At 35.0% G+C, this 14,914-nt stretch overlaps 1 protein-coding gene and 1 long non-coding RNA gene across 4 annotated transcripts in view; one reads left to right on the top strand and one right to left on the bottom strand.

Annotated features, from left to right (window-relative positions):
- The window catches only part of LOC141451049 (uncharacterized), a 1,078,357-nt gene that overhangs the window by 360,052 nt on the left and 703,391 nt on the right, over positions 1-14,914 (top strand). For 2 of the 3 annotated variants that reach the window (XR_012456506.1, XR_012456505.1), the window contains exon 3: positions 11,784-11,868. The exons of the other annotated variant lie outside the window; for it this stretch is intronic. This is a non-coding gene — a long non-coding RNA (uncharacterized lncRNA). The remainder of the gene's footprint in view (positions 1-11,783; positions 11,869-14,914) is intronic. 3 annotated transcript variants of the gene reach the window in all.
- LOC141451048 (RNA polymerase II-associated protein 3-like) lies at positions 12,803-13,847 on the bottom strand. The gene has a single exon (XM_074122068.1). The coding sequence runs from the start codon at positions 13,776-13,778 to the stop codon at positions 12,879-12,881; it is 900 nt and encodes a 299-aa protein (XP_073978169.1). The 5' UTR covers positions 13,779-13,847; the 3' UTR covers positions 12,803-12,878.

The following is a 14,914-nucleotide window of genomic DNA, read 5'->3' as shown; positions in this document are numbered from 1 at the left end:
GTCAGGGTCTCACTAATTAACGAATCTTTAGGTTTGGCGCTGAATGAAGACCGAGATGGAAGCGCTAATTACTTTTTAGAGTGCCAAAAGGTGGGGCATTGAATGTATACTAGAAGATAGAGGAAAGTGTGGGAATAGCGACAGTCCGGGCCTGGAGACTGTGTTGGGTTAGGGTAGACGGCCCATACACTACTGGAAACAAAAGAGGGCTAATAATAAAGCGGGATTTCCTGGGATCGAAAAGGAAGAAGAAGAAGAAGAAGTGAGAGAAAACAAGGGACGGTGATTAACCATGGCAAAGAAAGCATAAAAGGGAAACGCACAACTATGGTGCCGGAAAGCTCTTTGGCATTGGGGTGGCCACCAGCTTTGCTACGCCTTTAGCTCAATAGAGTTAATTCTTGCACTTGTGTCCTCAGTTTCGGGGGTAGAAGGGAGATTGGCCAAGTATGTGTGTGTTGATGGGATTAGTGTTAAAATGAGTCCGTAAATACACGAATACCAATACAGCTGGAGATAAAGCGAAGATGCTAAACCAACTAGTGAGGAGAACTGGACCATCTTCTATTTAGCTGGGTAATTGCCGATGATGTTTAAGCAAGTTATACCACATAACCTGTTACTCCATGGCTTAACTCTTCGTTCCAAAACTTCTCCTCACAAAACCACCAGGAGGACGTCCATTAATAGTATCTTTATTGTGGTGAACCATCCCAAGATCTTACCTAGGCTCTATGCATAATACAGAAATTAGGACAAATCTACTAAATTCTGAGACAGCTCGATTCCTTAATTAAACGGGTGAACACCAATGAATCCACAATGCTCTAAACTGAACTCAGTGACCTTTACCGATTTGTTTGGCTGGAACGGGGACTAATAAGGCCGCTTCCCCTCTTTATAATTCGAATTTTCCCTAGTAATGTTTACTTCTCATTTTCCGCTTATTGTTCGTTTCCTGCGTAATGTTTCCCTCCTTTCAGCCCAGATTAACTTTCCAATTCTCTTTCTTAGTTTGTCACGATGGGAAGTACGTCTCCAACAAAAAAAAATTATCGCGGCCGTGAAAAGTGGAAAAAGATATCGCCAAAACTCTCAATATTCCACCATCAACGCTTTCTACAATTCTAAGTCACTTGACTAAGTCAAGCCACATTGAAACAAAAACTGTTCTTCATTTTTTTAATTAGGTACATATGTATATTATTATTTATTGAAATGTATATACATATGTAATTTTTTTGTTCTTTTTTGTCGTTTTCATTATTTTTACCTTTTTACTTGAGGCTATATATGTCTAAAACTTAGGTAAGCTCATACGTATTTTCAATATACGTATGTCCATACATATATACATAATAATAACTCTTAATAATTCGATTTTTTTTCCCCTTCTTGATAATTCAAACTTCTTGATAATTCGAAATCTCGATAATTCGAATTTTTCTTGTAGTCCCTTGGATTTCGATTTATCGAGAGTCCACTGTATCTCTCTTTGTTTTTATTATTCCTGATTTATCCCGATCTCCTGTCTCTATTGAGCTAATCTGCTTCTTAGTTGCCTGCTATACGCCGTAATATAGTAAAACTCGATATCGATTGTAGGATGATCGATATCATACTTCGTTAGTGGACTTGATTGTGATAAATACTTCTCGTTGTAGTCAAGGGGCGAAATTTTACTTCAATATATACTCCAATTGCGTTTCTTGTTTCGTTTTCAAACAGAAGTTTTCTGAGTCTCTGATCATTATTTATTAATATGAATTTTACATTTTGCTAAAGGGAAAGAAAGGTGTATTTAGTAGGAGGTAAGGAGGTCGGCGATATAGTTGAAGTAATGGGCAAAGAGATTTGAATCAGAAAGGTTTTGGGCTATTTTATTTTTGGATAACGAGGCTAGTACATTCGCCCACTGTAGGGGGTCCCGAAATAGAAGGGCTTGTTAGGATACAATGCACGTATTTGTTATCAAAGAAGGCTAGACCATTCTCCAAACTCTACCTTACTGATGGATCATATACCCACGGATGGGCTGACCTCTCAACTTTGATGTAAGGCTTCTCCTTTTGCCCCAACATCATATATATAAATATATATATGTATATATTCAAAAATATATTTGAATAAATATCTGAACTGTGGAACTTCTTAACGAAGTAGAAAAGCATGATCTGAAAAAGTAGCGGTAACGATTAATAAATCGCAATATTTAGTTTAATCTTACGCAATGGCCCTTGGTTTGAGGTTAAGACTTATGCACAAACACGTCATTTGAGGCTCAATTTTTCTGAGGCCACGGTTAGGGAGAAAACCTCATTCATGTTTCGAATGTTCATGAGCTCATTTATTGATGTATATTACTATTATTTACTTATTGAAGCGGAGATGCAATGCCTTTTTGCAAGCGATCTACCATTTGGGACTTCCGTTTCGAGTATCCAAACAAAATAAACACCCTTTCATCGGTGAAATGCTAATCAGAACCTTTCATCACACTACTTCCGGCCAGATCCTTATTGCTCCTCACTAGCTCTTTCCATTATCTTCCCTAAGGCTGATCCAGATTACCATTCTTAGCCCGGAGAATCTCCCGGGCGTTTTGCAGCGCACGGTTCCAGGTATCTTCCCGCCTATCATTCTTTTGCCCTTTTTTATACTAGTCGTGCGGAACTCTCTCATTCTCATCGGCACAGGAGGTACGTCCATCTTTCGCACAAGAAGAATGTGGGGCCTCTCCTCTTTCAAACTCTGGCGAATTCAAAACAGGATATATCAGGTGACAATTTTGAAACTTGGCCTAGTCACTACACTTCCTTTTCCTAGTAAGATAAAATAATATTTCTAGTCTTGTCTTTACTATTTAGCTTGGCTATTTATCCCAATTGGAAAGCGAAGTATTTAACTAAATAAACTCATTAAGAACCTCTATTATTTACTGTAAATAACTAATTAGTGTGGCATACTTTCGTATTTTAGCTAATTTTACAGCCATTAATATTGCATTATTATCTCATGCAAATACAGTAGCATTACTGTTATTGGTATGCGGATGTTTTTGTAATCACTTTGAAAAAATGTTTCAAAAAAATAAAAATAATAAATAAATAATCTTAACTACAAAACGAATTCAGAGAGCAGTTGATAACCTTCAGGCTAACCTGGCTTGCAAGCCAGAGGAGGCACCTTTGAAGGCACAGTACATGCTTCACAAGTTGAGAAAAGTGCATTATTTGATAAATTAAGGAATAAGTTTGATCCTTTACATGAAAGATATTGATCACTTAAATATGTAGCTGGAGGTTTCCAATGTTTTTGGTAATTAAACGCAACTCTCCCAAAATTACCAAATAATTATTAAACCTTCTTGTTTGTAACAGATGTAAAATTATTTTTTAGCCATTTTGTGTATGCTTGAGAACATCTAAAGCTCTTAACATTTGATTTTTCTTAGAAAAATCACTCGGAAAACTACTTATTTCCCGATATAAGCTTGGCAATATTTTTAGTAGAAAGGGGATGAAAAAATACATAAAAATAACCTATCGCGTGCACTTCTTTCTCTTTGATAACAAGTTAAAAAATTGAAATATTATTAATAAATACCAGATTTTGAAATGGCCTAGCACCTTTAATTTTGAAGATATCGAATTGCGGTTTCCGGTTTCTTTCATAACTTTTTATACTCTTTAAAAGTGTGTATATGAAAATGGGGGTCAACTGCGAACCCTTACATTTGGTCGCGCGTCTGCCGCGTATGCGGGCAGGAATCTAATATCAAGTCACATATTCTGAAACTAGAGATGACGGGCAACAAATTTTTCCTCTACCATTTTTTCGCTCAGATCAACCGTTCAAGCATGAAATGCATTTGAGCCGTCTTAAAATGAACACCCTGTATAGTATAAAAAAAGTCATACCATTTGTTTTCCCATCTCGTCTTGGCCTCCTAAATTAGAAATTAATTTTTAGAACTGAACTTTGTAGCGGAAGTACGTCACAACGGATTTTCTTTCTCACTCGCACACTAACATCCTCTCTATGAGGGAAAGTTAATAACGGTTTTACCTTCTGCACTTAATTTATGGACTTGGCAGTACATTTATATTGATTTTGTTGAACTATATTAATTAAAAAATTCCTATTAAAGGTTGCATTCTGTTAATCAATTTATTTAATTAAAGGTAATATTATGGGACTTTATATGACAGTTTGGCAAAATTTAATTAGATCAAAAGTTCCATTATATTGATTTTCCTTTCCTATTAACGAAAAAGTTAGACTGGAATGTGAGGAAGGTTAGAAGAAAAGTAGGAAAAAGATGAAAACCGCTAAGAACAAAAGTTTCCACCGACCTAATTAAGAAATTTTCCCATATCTGAAGTTCCCCATTGTAGCCTGGTTTAATCTAATATACCCCCAGTTGGTAAAGTCCTTTCTTGTTTTACGCTAATAACCAGGGTAGCTACAGAGTGCTGTAAACCCATGTTCTACCAGTACAATATAAGAAGATGCAGTGATGCAGATCTGAAGAAAACAATAGGTAAAATTCCAAAATATTAATATTATTGTATGTGGAAATGTGTTGACGACTTGAATTATATTATGAAATATAATTTTATTTTTTCAATTTTAAGGTGCGTCAACATCTGAGGTTATTGACGTCTGGAGCTTTTCTTAGTTGTACTGCCGGCCTCCGGACAGTGTTCTCTTGATACAGACAACACTGTTCATTACAGGATAGTGAGCTGTAAGAAGCTCCTTTGTAGAGAAAATCTAAGGGCCAGCAGATGGATTATTATTGTTATTATTACTAATTATAACATTATTATACGATGTAAAGTTATTCCTTTTTCTATCTTTCTCTATTTGAAAAACTTCAACTGCAACTGTTGTTCATTCTTTTTGGTAACTGATTCATAGTTTCAATAGGATGAAAAAATAATTGCCATTTCAGTCGTGATATATTTATTCTGCCGTGCTTTCTGCCTAGGGACTAGGTCATCTTCAGGGCTGTGGAACATGTTTACAAATTGTTAATAATGATTTCATTAAAATGAATATGTATAATGTAACGAAATTTACAAAAAATATTTACCTAGTTTACAAAGTAATATTTTTACATTACAAGGTTGGTGTGTCTTGTGTCTTGTCTTGGACTGAGTGTGATCGGTCTGTGTGTGATATGTGTTAGGTTGTGTGGATAAATGTGGTTGTGTGTGATAACAGACCACATAACCTAACACACAACTTCCACACAACCTAACACATATCACACACAGACAAGACAGAAGACACACCAACCCTGTAATGTAAAAATATTACTTTGTAAACTAGGTAAATAATTTTTGTAAATTTCGTTACATTATACATATTCATTTTATTAGAATCATTGTTAACAATCTGTAAACATGTTCCACAGCCCTGAAGATGACTTAGTCCCGAGGCAGAAAGCTCGGCAAAATAAATGTATCACGACTGAAATGGCAATTATTTTTTCATCCTATTCAACTACAACTAGTGACTGCCACTAGTTATTAATAAGTGGGTTCGTGAAGAATAAAACTCGCATAACTTTTTAACTAACTTGATTTATTAGCACAGTAACATTATTAACATTTACTAACAACTTTTACTACTCACTACATTTACCATTCCCTACAGTCACAACAGTTTACTGTTACACACTTACTACATAACTACACAATAACAACTGTTCCACGACTGACTACTGGTCCGCACTGCACTGAGTTGCACTAGATTCGACTGCACTAGCAAAACTCAACTCAACTCAACTGCTTACTCACTAACCGCCTAACTGGCTAACTCAGAGAAACTCCTTAAAAAACTAGAACTGAATCACTGGGGCTGCTCACTGGATTTTTATACAGTAGTGGAACATTCTAGAGTTTGCCAGAAACTTGCAGAACAATCTAGGCCTTTTTGTCTGGCCCAGGTAAAGTCTGGACTTTTGTTAGCCCCTCCCAGCGAGCCCTCAACGAACCATAGGCTCCATCCCCTATAGTAAGAGTCGGCGCCAAGGTCACTTCGTTACAATATTGTACTCTATTTGCTTGTCGTTTAACGGTATTCCTCAAGCTTTGGTGTACATTTCCTGAAGTTTTCTTCAAAAATAACAGCATCCCCACCAACCTACCGTTCTTCAAGCTCAATCTTAATTCCCTTCTAATTCACCAAAAAATAAATTCACTCGGCCGCTCTGAAAAATAATAGGCAAATTCAATTTATTACATCGAATAATTGACAAACTAAATATGATATTAAGCTATAGCTATTCTATTACGATTAACAGATCAAAGAAGAATTTCTTTAATGGAATAGTGCCGTTTTCAGTTGAGGTCCAAGTCAGTCTATTCAAAATATACAGAGGGAAGGGATTAGCTATGAGGTTAGCATACTGGACTCCCACGCGGAGGTCCCGGGTTCGAATCCAGCAGCTGACCCTTAGATTTTCTCTTCCTAGGAGCTTCTTACAGCTCACTGTCCGGTGATGGACAGTGTTGTCTGTAACGAGAGAACACTGTCCGGAGGCCGGCAGTGCACTGGAAAAAGCTCCGGGCGCTAATGACCTTAGCTGTTGATGCGCCAAAAAAAAAAAAAAAAAAAAAAAAAAAAAAAAAAAAAAAAAAAAAAAAAAAAAAAAAATATACAGGGTGTCCCAAGCTATATGGATAACGACTTTTTCTCGGAAACTAAGATAGCTAGAAAAAAACTAAAAAATACGTGTTCCCTTAGTTTTTTGATAGGAATCCAAATTTACTTTGTAAATTTTTTTCGGTGCCTCCAGAAGCGAGATACAGACACCAACTTCATTTTTTCAAATGGGGAGGTGCAGTTTTTATTTAAGAAATAGATTCCTCTATTTTTTTTAAAGAAAAATTTACTTGAACGGTTTTTTTCTGTGAGCGATATTTTAGAAGTTATGAATGAAAACATGATTCCTATAAGAAATGTCAAAATGATATTATAACGGTTTTTCGATTGAATAAGAAGAAAAGTACTATTTTATTATAAATTTTACTCCTCATTAATATTACAGATCATGCTCGAAATGGCCTCCACCATTAGAGATGCATAGACATGCACTTTCCTGCCAATTGTCCCTTACTGCCAAAGAAATAGATTCGGCTTTAACCGACTTACAGGTATCTGTTATTCTCTGCTTTTGTTCATCTACAGATGCAATTCCGGCTTGATTCTGATGCACCTAGATTTAGAAATGCTTTTAGGTAAGCAGAAATAAGGAAAGAAAGAAAAAAGTTATGAATAATCACCTTGTTTTTCAGGGATACCCAAAGGAAATAGTCCATAGGTGTCAAATCCGGTGAGAGAGGTATCACTGAATCGCCCCCCCGAGTCGATATAATCACGCCCATCAAATTGTCTATCGAAAAATCTCTTTACATGCCTGATGGTGTTATATCGACACGGGGGGCGATTCAGTGGCCATACTCGAAAAACAAGGTGATATTCATAACTTTTTTCTTTCTTTCCTTATTTCTGCTTACCTAAAAGCATTTCTAAATCTAGGTGCATCAGAATCAAGCCGGAATTGCATCTGTAGATGAACTAAAGCAGAGAATAATAGATACCTGTAAGTCGGTTAAAGCCGAATCTATTTCTTTGGTAGTAAGGGACAATTGGCAGGAAAGAGCATGTCTATGCATCTCTAATGGTGGAGGCCATTTCGAGCATGATCTGTAATATTAATGAGGAGTAAAATTTATAATAAAATAGTACTTTTCTTCATATTCAATCAAAAAACCGTTATAATATCATTTTGAAATTTCTTATAAGAATCATGTTTTCATTCATAACTTGTAAAATATCGCTCACAGAAAAAAACCGTGCGAGTAAATTTTTCTTTTAAAAAATAGAGGAATCTATTTCTGAAATAAAAACCGCACCTTCCCATTTGAAAAAATGAAGTTGGTGCCTGTATCTCGCTTCTGGAAGCACCGAAAAAAATTTACAAAGTAAATTTGGATTTCTATCAAAAAACTAAGGGAACACGTATTTTTTAGTTTTTTAGCTATCTTAGTTTACGAGAAAAAGTCGTTATCCATATAGCTTGGAACACCCTGTATATGTAAAAAATACCTTGTACTGTTATGTGTTAATGGACGGACGCAGGTTGGATCAGCTTGATTTTTGTACCAAGACCTGGTGAAGTTCAAAGGTTCACGAACTACGACCGAATCCCACGATCAATCTTAGCCTCCTTTACTGCGCGATTCTCCATTCATCTGGAGCGTTGTTCGTTCAGAACGATTCTTTTGAAAGATGAGATGCCTTTTTAAATGCTCTGTTAAGTGCTCGAAACCAAGACGAAAATAAAAGCCGCTAGATAAAGCAGAAGGCAACTAGCCCTAGATTTGTGCCTCATTGGCAACTAACAGATAACTCTTTTTTTTTTTTAAATTATCGCGCTTCGGTTAATTCCCCGTAAAGTGAAATGGCATTTTATCTTCGATGAAGTTCATTGAAATTGCTGTTATTTCTTACAAACTTCAAAACTACTTTGGGAATCTACCAGTTAACAAAAATGTTAATTTCTTGCATGAGTTTTCTTTAAAATTAGTGTAAATTAATTACATATTTGTTATAATATTGTTACATATAAACTTAGACATTAATTTCACCAGTGAGAATTAGAAGTGCTACGGCATACTAGATGGATGTGTGGGTGCTAGACTTGGGACGCAGCAGCAAGCAGATGAACTTGGTTACCAAACTTCTGAATATTTATGAACTTTCTGGGATTACATAGTTCTGAAACACTTTTGCATCAGGCCACACGTTTTGTTGCTTTTTGGCCCCTTTTTTGGACTTTTTCTCATCATACTCCTTCTCCTCTCCCAAAAGGGGAAGCTCAATTTGTTTAAATATTTTTAGGAGTTCCTTTTTTTAATATGTATATTTTTGACAGGAGTGATAGACAGGAGGTTTGGGAGAAAAAGGGAAGGCCGATGGTGCGATCTAGTGACGCAACAGGAACCACAACCTTATGTATGTGCGTATGAGAGAGTTTGCGGTTGTAGTTGGAGACTGGAGGTAACGAATTCTAACTTCGGCCAAGTACCACTTGATGTATTCCTGGCTTGGCATACATATTTATTAAGTATTATCCGCTGTAGAATGATGCGCGCTATTCAATCTTAGCATCATCTCACTGAGCCTTCGCTCTCTTCACATCTAAGTATGCAGCTTTTCACTGTCAGATTGACATTTTTTGTTTTTTGTTTTTTAAACCCTTCCTTACATCATAAATAATACCTCTAGGCCACATATTTCCAAAATAATCTGTATTTTGATATGTTTTATCAAGCTGGAAAAAAAATGGAGAATTTTAATAGCCTTTCCGGAATTCACATCTATCATGAAGTCTCACATCGTCTTGGTGAAAATTTTTGTATTCTTGTAACATCCAGGGTGTCAAATTATCGTTGAATACGGAAATTCCTCGTTTTGTTCTACAATAAATGGGGAAAAATATACTTAAAGGCACATTCTACTGGGTGATCCATTTGAAACGCACCAATCGCTAATAACTTTTTTGGAAAGCGGAATTCCGAAAAAAAACCCACGAACTAATCTATATGTTTTTTTCGGTCTAGTTTTCAAATTGTTCACCCCCGATGATATATCTTCATTTTTAGCGGAGTTACGGCCAAAAACTGATCAAGGTTTCAAAAGGACCACAGGTTTTGACAATGACTGTGAAAACTACAAAAAAAATTGTGAAAAATGACGTTGACCCCGTTTCGATATCCCTAATATTAGTTGAGATATTTAAGATCAAAGTTACAATTTAATCTTATTCGTGATCGGCTTTCAATATTAATTTTCCACCAGAAATACGCGTTTTGGGAAGTCCTCTGATCACAAATAACAAAAATAATAATAATTGAAGATTTTAAAAAATTTAGTGTAATGTAATGGCTGTAGGTGAATCAGGATAAATTTTATAAATGACTATATCTTATTAAAAAAAAAAAATTATAAATGACTGCACCCGCGGGATTCGAACTGGGAATCTCCCACTTACAAAGCCACGCTCTTGACCACTAGACCAACACACGCCCCCCCTTGGCAAGATATTCTTAACCTAATCGTAGGTCAAGAAGTTTGTTGATAAAATAAATTTATCCTGTATGCTAAGGCTGGAAATAAATGCCAAAAACCTGCAGTGGAGAGGGGGGCACATTTGAACAGAATTTACATTTTCTGTTACAGAGTGCACAGAATCGTATTATTGAACCTTTTTATTTTGTTTTCTACAACTTTCAAGTCTTCTGAACAGATCTATATCAATAAACAGTTGGTACTTTACATACATATCTATATTTTTTTAATTTAAAAATGTTGTGTCAAATGTTAATATCTGCCCCACTGGTGGGGTACCTTTGAACACAATATAAAATAGAAAGAAATGATATTACTTCACTCTGAATCTACCTTCTATCAGTTATTTCTCTCACTACTACATTACTTTCTCTTTTAAACCACTGAAATCTAGTACAAAAATCAAGAATAGTTCGGGATGTTGTACCCGAAGTGGTGATGGGTTTAGGGAGTTTGAACAAAACATTTGGTTAGTTGCGCTTCTTAATGTGGGTTTGCACCTCTTTCCCATTCTCTGCGATTAAACAAAAAAAAAGTCACAAACTTGCAGGTCGGTTGGGCACATTTTAACTGTGATGTTGAAATGTGCCCCCTGACGTTCCATAAAAGAAAATATAATATCCAACACTTTTTGCGAGCAAATAGACTTTTGTAAATACTAGATTTAAAAATACGAATTCCAAATGTTAATATGGACTAACAATACTTACACCTTGTCCACTACAATCTTCACAATACACTTCCAAAGATGCAACAAAAATTTTACTTCCACCTTACAAAATACAACCATTCCTCAATTCTGACTTTACAAACAATGAAAACGGAAAGGAAACTCTGTCAATTATACAACAGGTCTACCACAACATACGGAGAAAATTACCAATCATAAATGGTTAAAATATTTGGCGAGAAATATTGTTCAAAGGTGTCCCCTATCCACTACTTTAATAATTAATCCGAAATTGCGACAGAAAAAATTTACGAATCATTGTAGATATTTATATTTACATATTGAGTGGTTGGCTACATGATGTTTGAGGCGCCACGGTAGCCGAGCGGTTAAGAGGCGAGACCTTGCAAAGCTAAGATGTATTGTGGTACTGGGTTCGTTTCCCGTCTGTGGCCTTGGATTTTATTTTATGGTTAATAAAAGAAATTTACAGTAAAGTATGTTTGCTAGTCGCCTCCCTCCGTCCACGACACCTAATTGGTAGTTGGATGTTAAGCCCCGCCTGAAAAAATAGGCGATTACTTTGCTTCACTTACTTTTTACATGATGTTTGGATTTGCAACCTTCTGTACACTAGCATTTCTCTGAATATCTTTTAGTTGTTTGAGTTCACAGATATTTCGATTTATTATTATTATTGGATGTGCTGGTTTAAGTTGCATTTGCTTGCATTGCGTACATACTAAAACTGAATGCCGCCGTCCGAAGTTAAGTAATCAATCGACATTGATTTTAGATAGATTTTATTACAAAATAAATAAATATTTATTTTTTATTTTTAAATAATTTATATAAATAAAATATTTCAAAGCGAAATATGGTATTTCACAATTAAATAAGTTAGCTCTTTATTTTTGAAAATGTTTGTCATTGTCAGTCTTTATTTATTATTAAATTTATTTTTCAGGTAACATTTAGCATACATAATTGTGCTAGAGAGAATTTATCCAGCGCATACAATATCTGGCCAACCACAGACCAGCACAGTTAAGGTAATGGTTATTTCTTGTTTTAAAATTTAGTGAAAATGAAAATTATTTAAAGATTCTATAAAAATATTGGACTTCAAATTTCAACTAACATTTTTATTTACTAATTTTAAATAAATCAGAACTTATGGGTAAATTGCGTTCATGGCTGTCAAAATAAATAATTAAATAAATAAATGAATCAAATAATTAAATTCGTTTTTAGTATCTAAATCTGAGTCTAAATTATCTATCTATGTCTAAATTATGAGATTTTATTCATTTTTTATTCACTTGTAAAAGTGAATTAATTTAAGTCGTTTTTGTTCTCTTTTTTGTATAATATCTGCAAATGCTCGGGTCAACCCCTTGCTACAATTGTATTATAAGCAAGTAACAATAAATAATAATAATGATAAAATTATGGCACAGATCTGAGGGAAGGGATTAGCTATGAGGTTAGCATACTGGACTCCCACGTCCCGGGTTCGAATCCAGCAGCTGACCCTTAGATTTTCTCTTCCTAGGAGCTTCTTACAGCTCACTGTCCGGTGATGGACAGTGTTGTCTGTAACGAGAGAACACTGTCCGGAGGCCGGCAGTGCACTGGAAAAAGCTCCGGGCGCCAATAACCTCAGCTGTTGATGCGCAAAGAAAAAAAAAAAAAATAATAATAATAAAATTATGAGATTTTTCTGCATAACAGGAGAAAAAGTCTATTGAACACATTTCTAATCACTTAAAACGTTATTTTCGAAGTTGCGCCTCTCGTTTCGGTGAGAGGACAATCAGCTACAACCAACTGTCTTTCTCTTGGGCCAATATTTCGAGAAATTTTATTTATTTCTTCAGAATTAATTTACGTTTTTAAAGGTTATTCAGGAGAATGGACATACATACAATAAAATGCATGCCATAATGGATAAAATCAAAGATAATAATAATCAGTGCACCAAGATACAAAATAATAATAATATTAATAATTTAATTGTCTTTGAATAGTCTAGCAAAATGATTTGTCTATTTCTTAATTACTATTTAAAACAGTCTTCAATAGATATTCTTTTGAGAGGGAGTTTAGACCGTTTGTGAGCTGGTTTTGTCCTTAATGGAGTTATCTCTGCAAACAAACTGTCAGCAGCGAAATTTTTCTTCTGTTTTAAAGGTTTATTCAATGTAACCTCTTGTGTTTCATTTTCTTCAGTTTGTGGTCCATTCATTTCCAATTTTACCAATTCCTCAACTTCCGGGGTTCGCTTTGGAATAGGTTTTTTATTTGGAATAACATTTTTGGAAATCGCCAAAGTTTTGGGTTCTTCAACTGTTTGAGGAGGTAGTTTAGTTTTCAGTATATTGTAACAATTTAGATCTTTCAGTTGTGGATACAGATCATGGTATTCCTTCCAAGCTGCTACATTTTCTACATTCATTTGTAGAAGATTGTCAAGATCAATAGCAGCATCCACTAAATTTCCTAGTTTTCTACGAATTATTGCCCTTCTCAGTAAAACTTTATAGTATTTACTATCCAATTTCAAAGCTAATGTACAATCTTCTTCCGCTTGTTTCAATTGATTTAATTGTAAATAACAATAAGCTCGATTACCATAGTAAGCAGCTACACGGCCATCTAGTTCTATGGCTCTATCATACTCTTCTACTGCTTCTTCCCAGTGGCCAGACTTCACCAGTGAATTACCTTTTTCCTTATACTTTTCAGCTGTCTCTTTATTTTCCTCATTTCGTGCATTTTCACAGAGATCATCCCTATCACCCTTTTCCTCATCCAATTCTTCTTCATTATCATTCTTCAAGTTACGAAGTTGTTCATCCATTTCTTTCATATTGTCTTCCCAGTTTTTTACATCGTTATAAAAATAACGCATTTCTTCGGCGTTGAGTTTTATTTGATACTGTGTTTGAAATAAATCCATTATTATTTTTTAAAGAAGTATTTCTTATAAATAAATTTTTAGTAAATATAAATTATTCATATTTAATCATATTGCATCGTATTGCCTCAGCAACAGTTTTTTTTTCCTTCTTTAGTCTCCTGAATTTTGTTATTCCTTTATTTATATTTATGAAAGAATCGATCGCTCTCGATTAGATTGTTGAAGGAGGTTATGTTAGTGGTTGAAGACGGAATGCGAGGTTATAAATTTTACTAAGTTAACTACTGGGTAATTATACAATAAAAGGAAAGTGCAGGAAAAGCCTGAATCTAGAAGCTGTTTGATATCGGGAAAATTTGAAGATTTCGTTTCAGATGATAGTTGCCTAAAGCCAATATTTAATTTTTTGCACTCAATTTAAAAATTAAGTCTAATGCCTATTTTTGGGGCAGATTCTATCGTCCAAACTACAAATTAGGTGTCATGGACGGAGACAACGAGCAAAATGTACTTAACTACAAATTCTTTTTATTAACCACTGATAAGGCTTGGACTGCGAATAGAACTCAGTACCACAACACATCTTAGCTTTACGGGCCACGCCTCTAACCGCTCGGTTACCCTGGCTCCTGATAATAATAATACATCAATGAAACGGAAGACCTATCAATAAAACCTATATTTCTCCTCTCCTCTCCTGGGAAGTGGGTTTAACGTAGCTGAATTAAAACTTATATTTAAGGATTCCATGATAGCAGATCTAAAAGAATTAACTCAATCTACCTATCTAATCAATAATACGAAGTTTTCTTTAATTGCAAAACTGCCTTAAAACTGTCTTATTTTTATGTTTTAAACTGCTTCTTGTACCGCAGGCTTAACCCAGACAGGCTGCCCTTCCTGGTTAAAAATACCACGGCCTGTTTTTTGGATAAAACGTCTAGAAAGTTTTATCCTGGATATCCATCTTTGAGAATGTGCGAGGATGTCCTAGAGCTAACTAAGGGGTTTGCTATGTTCAAACACTTCTGACCATTACTGTTATAGCGCGTTAGCAATATTTTGCTGATAATTTGTGTGGGTTGAAGCAAATATCCAATGCAACTCATTAATTAGATGAGCAATACATTTGGAAAAAAATAGAGAAATTAGTTCAAAAAATAAATCTGGGATAT

The sequence above is a fragment of the Rhodnius prolixus genome, unplaced genomic scaffold, assembly GCF_049639745.1.
Source record: "Rhodnius prolixus isolate KJV_2025 unplaced genomic scaffold, Rpr scaffold_8, whole genome shotgun sequence".
Lineage (NCBI taxonomy): Eukaryota > Metazoa > Arthropoda > Insecta > Hemiptera > Reduviidae > Rhodnius > Rhodnius prolixus.
This window is presented reverse-complemented; position numbering and strand designations above follow the sequence as displayed.

What these genes read in the sequence shown, in the direction of transcription:
- LOC141451048 (XM_074122068.1), bottom strand. Translation starts at nt 13,778, where the DNA reads ATGGATTTATTTCAAACACAGTATCAAATAAAACTCAACGCCGAAGAA.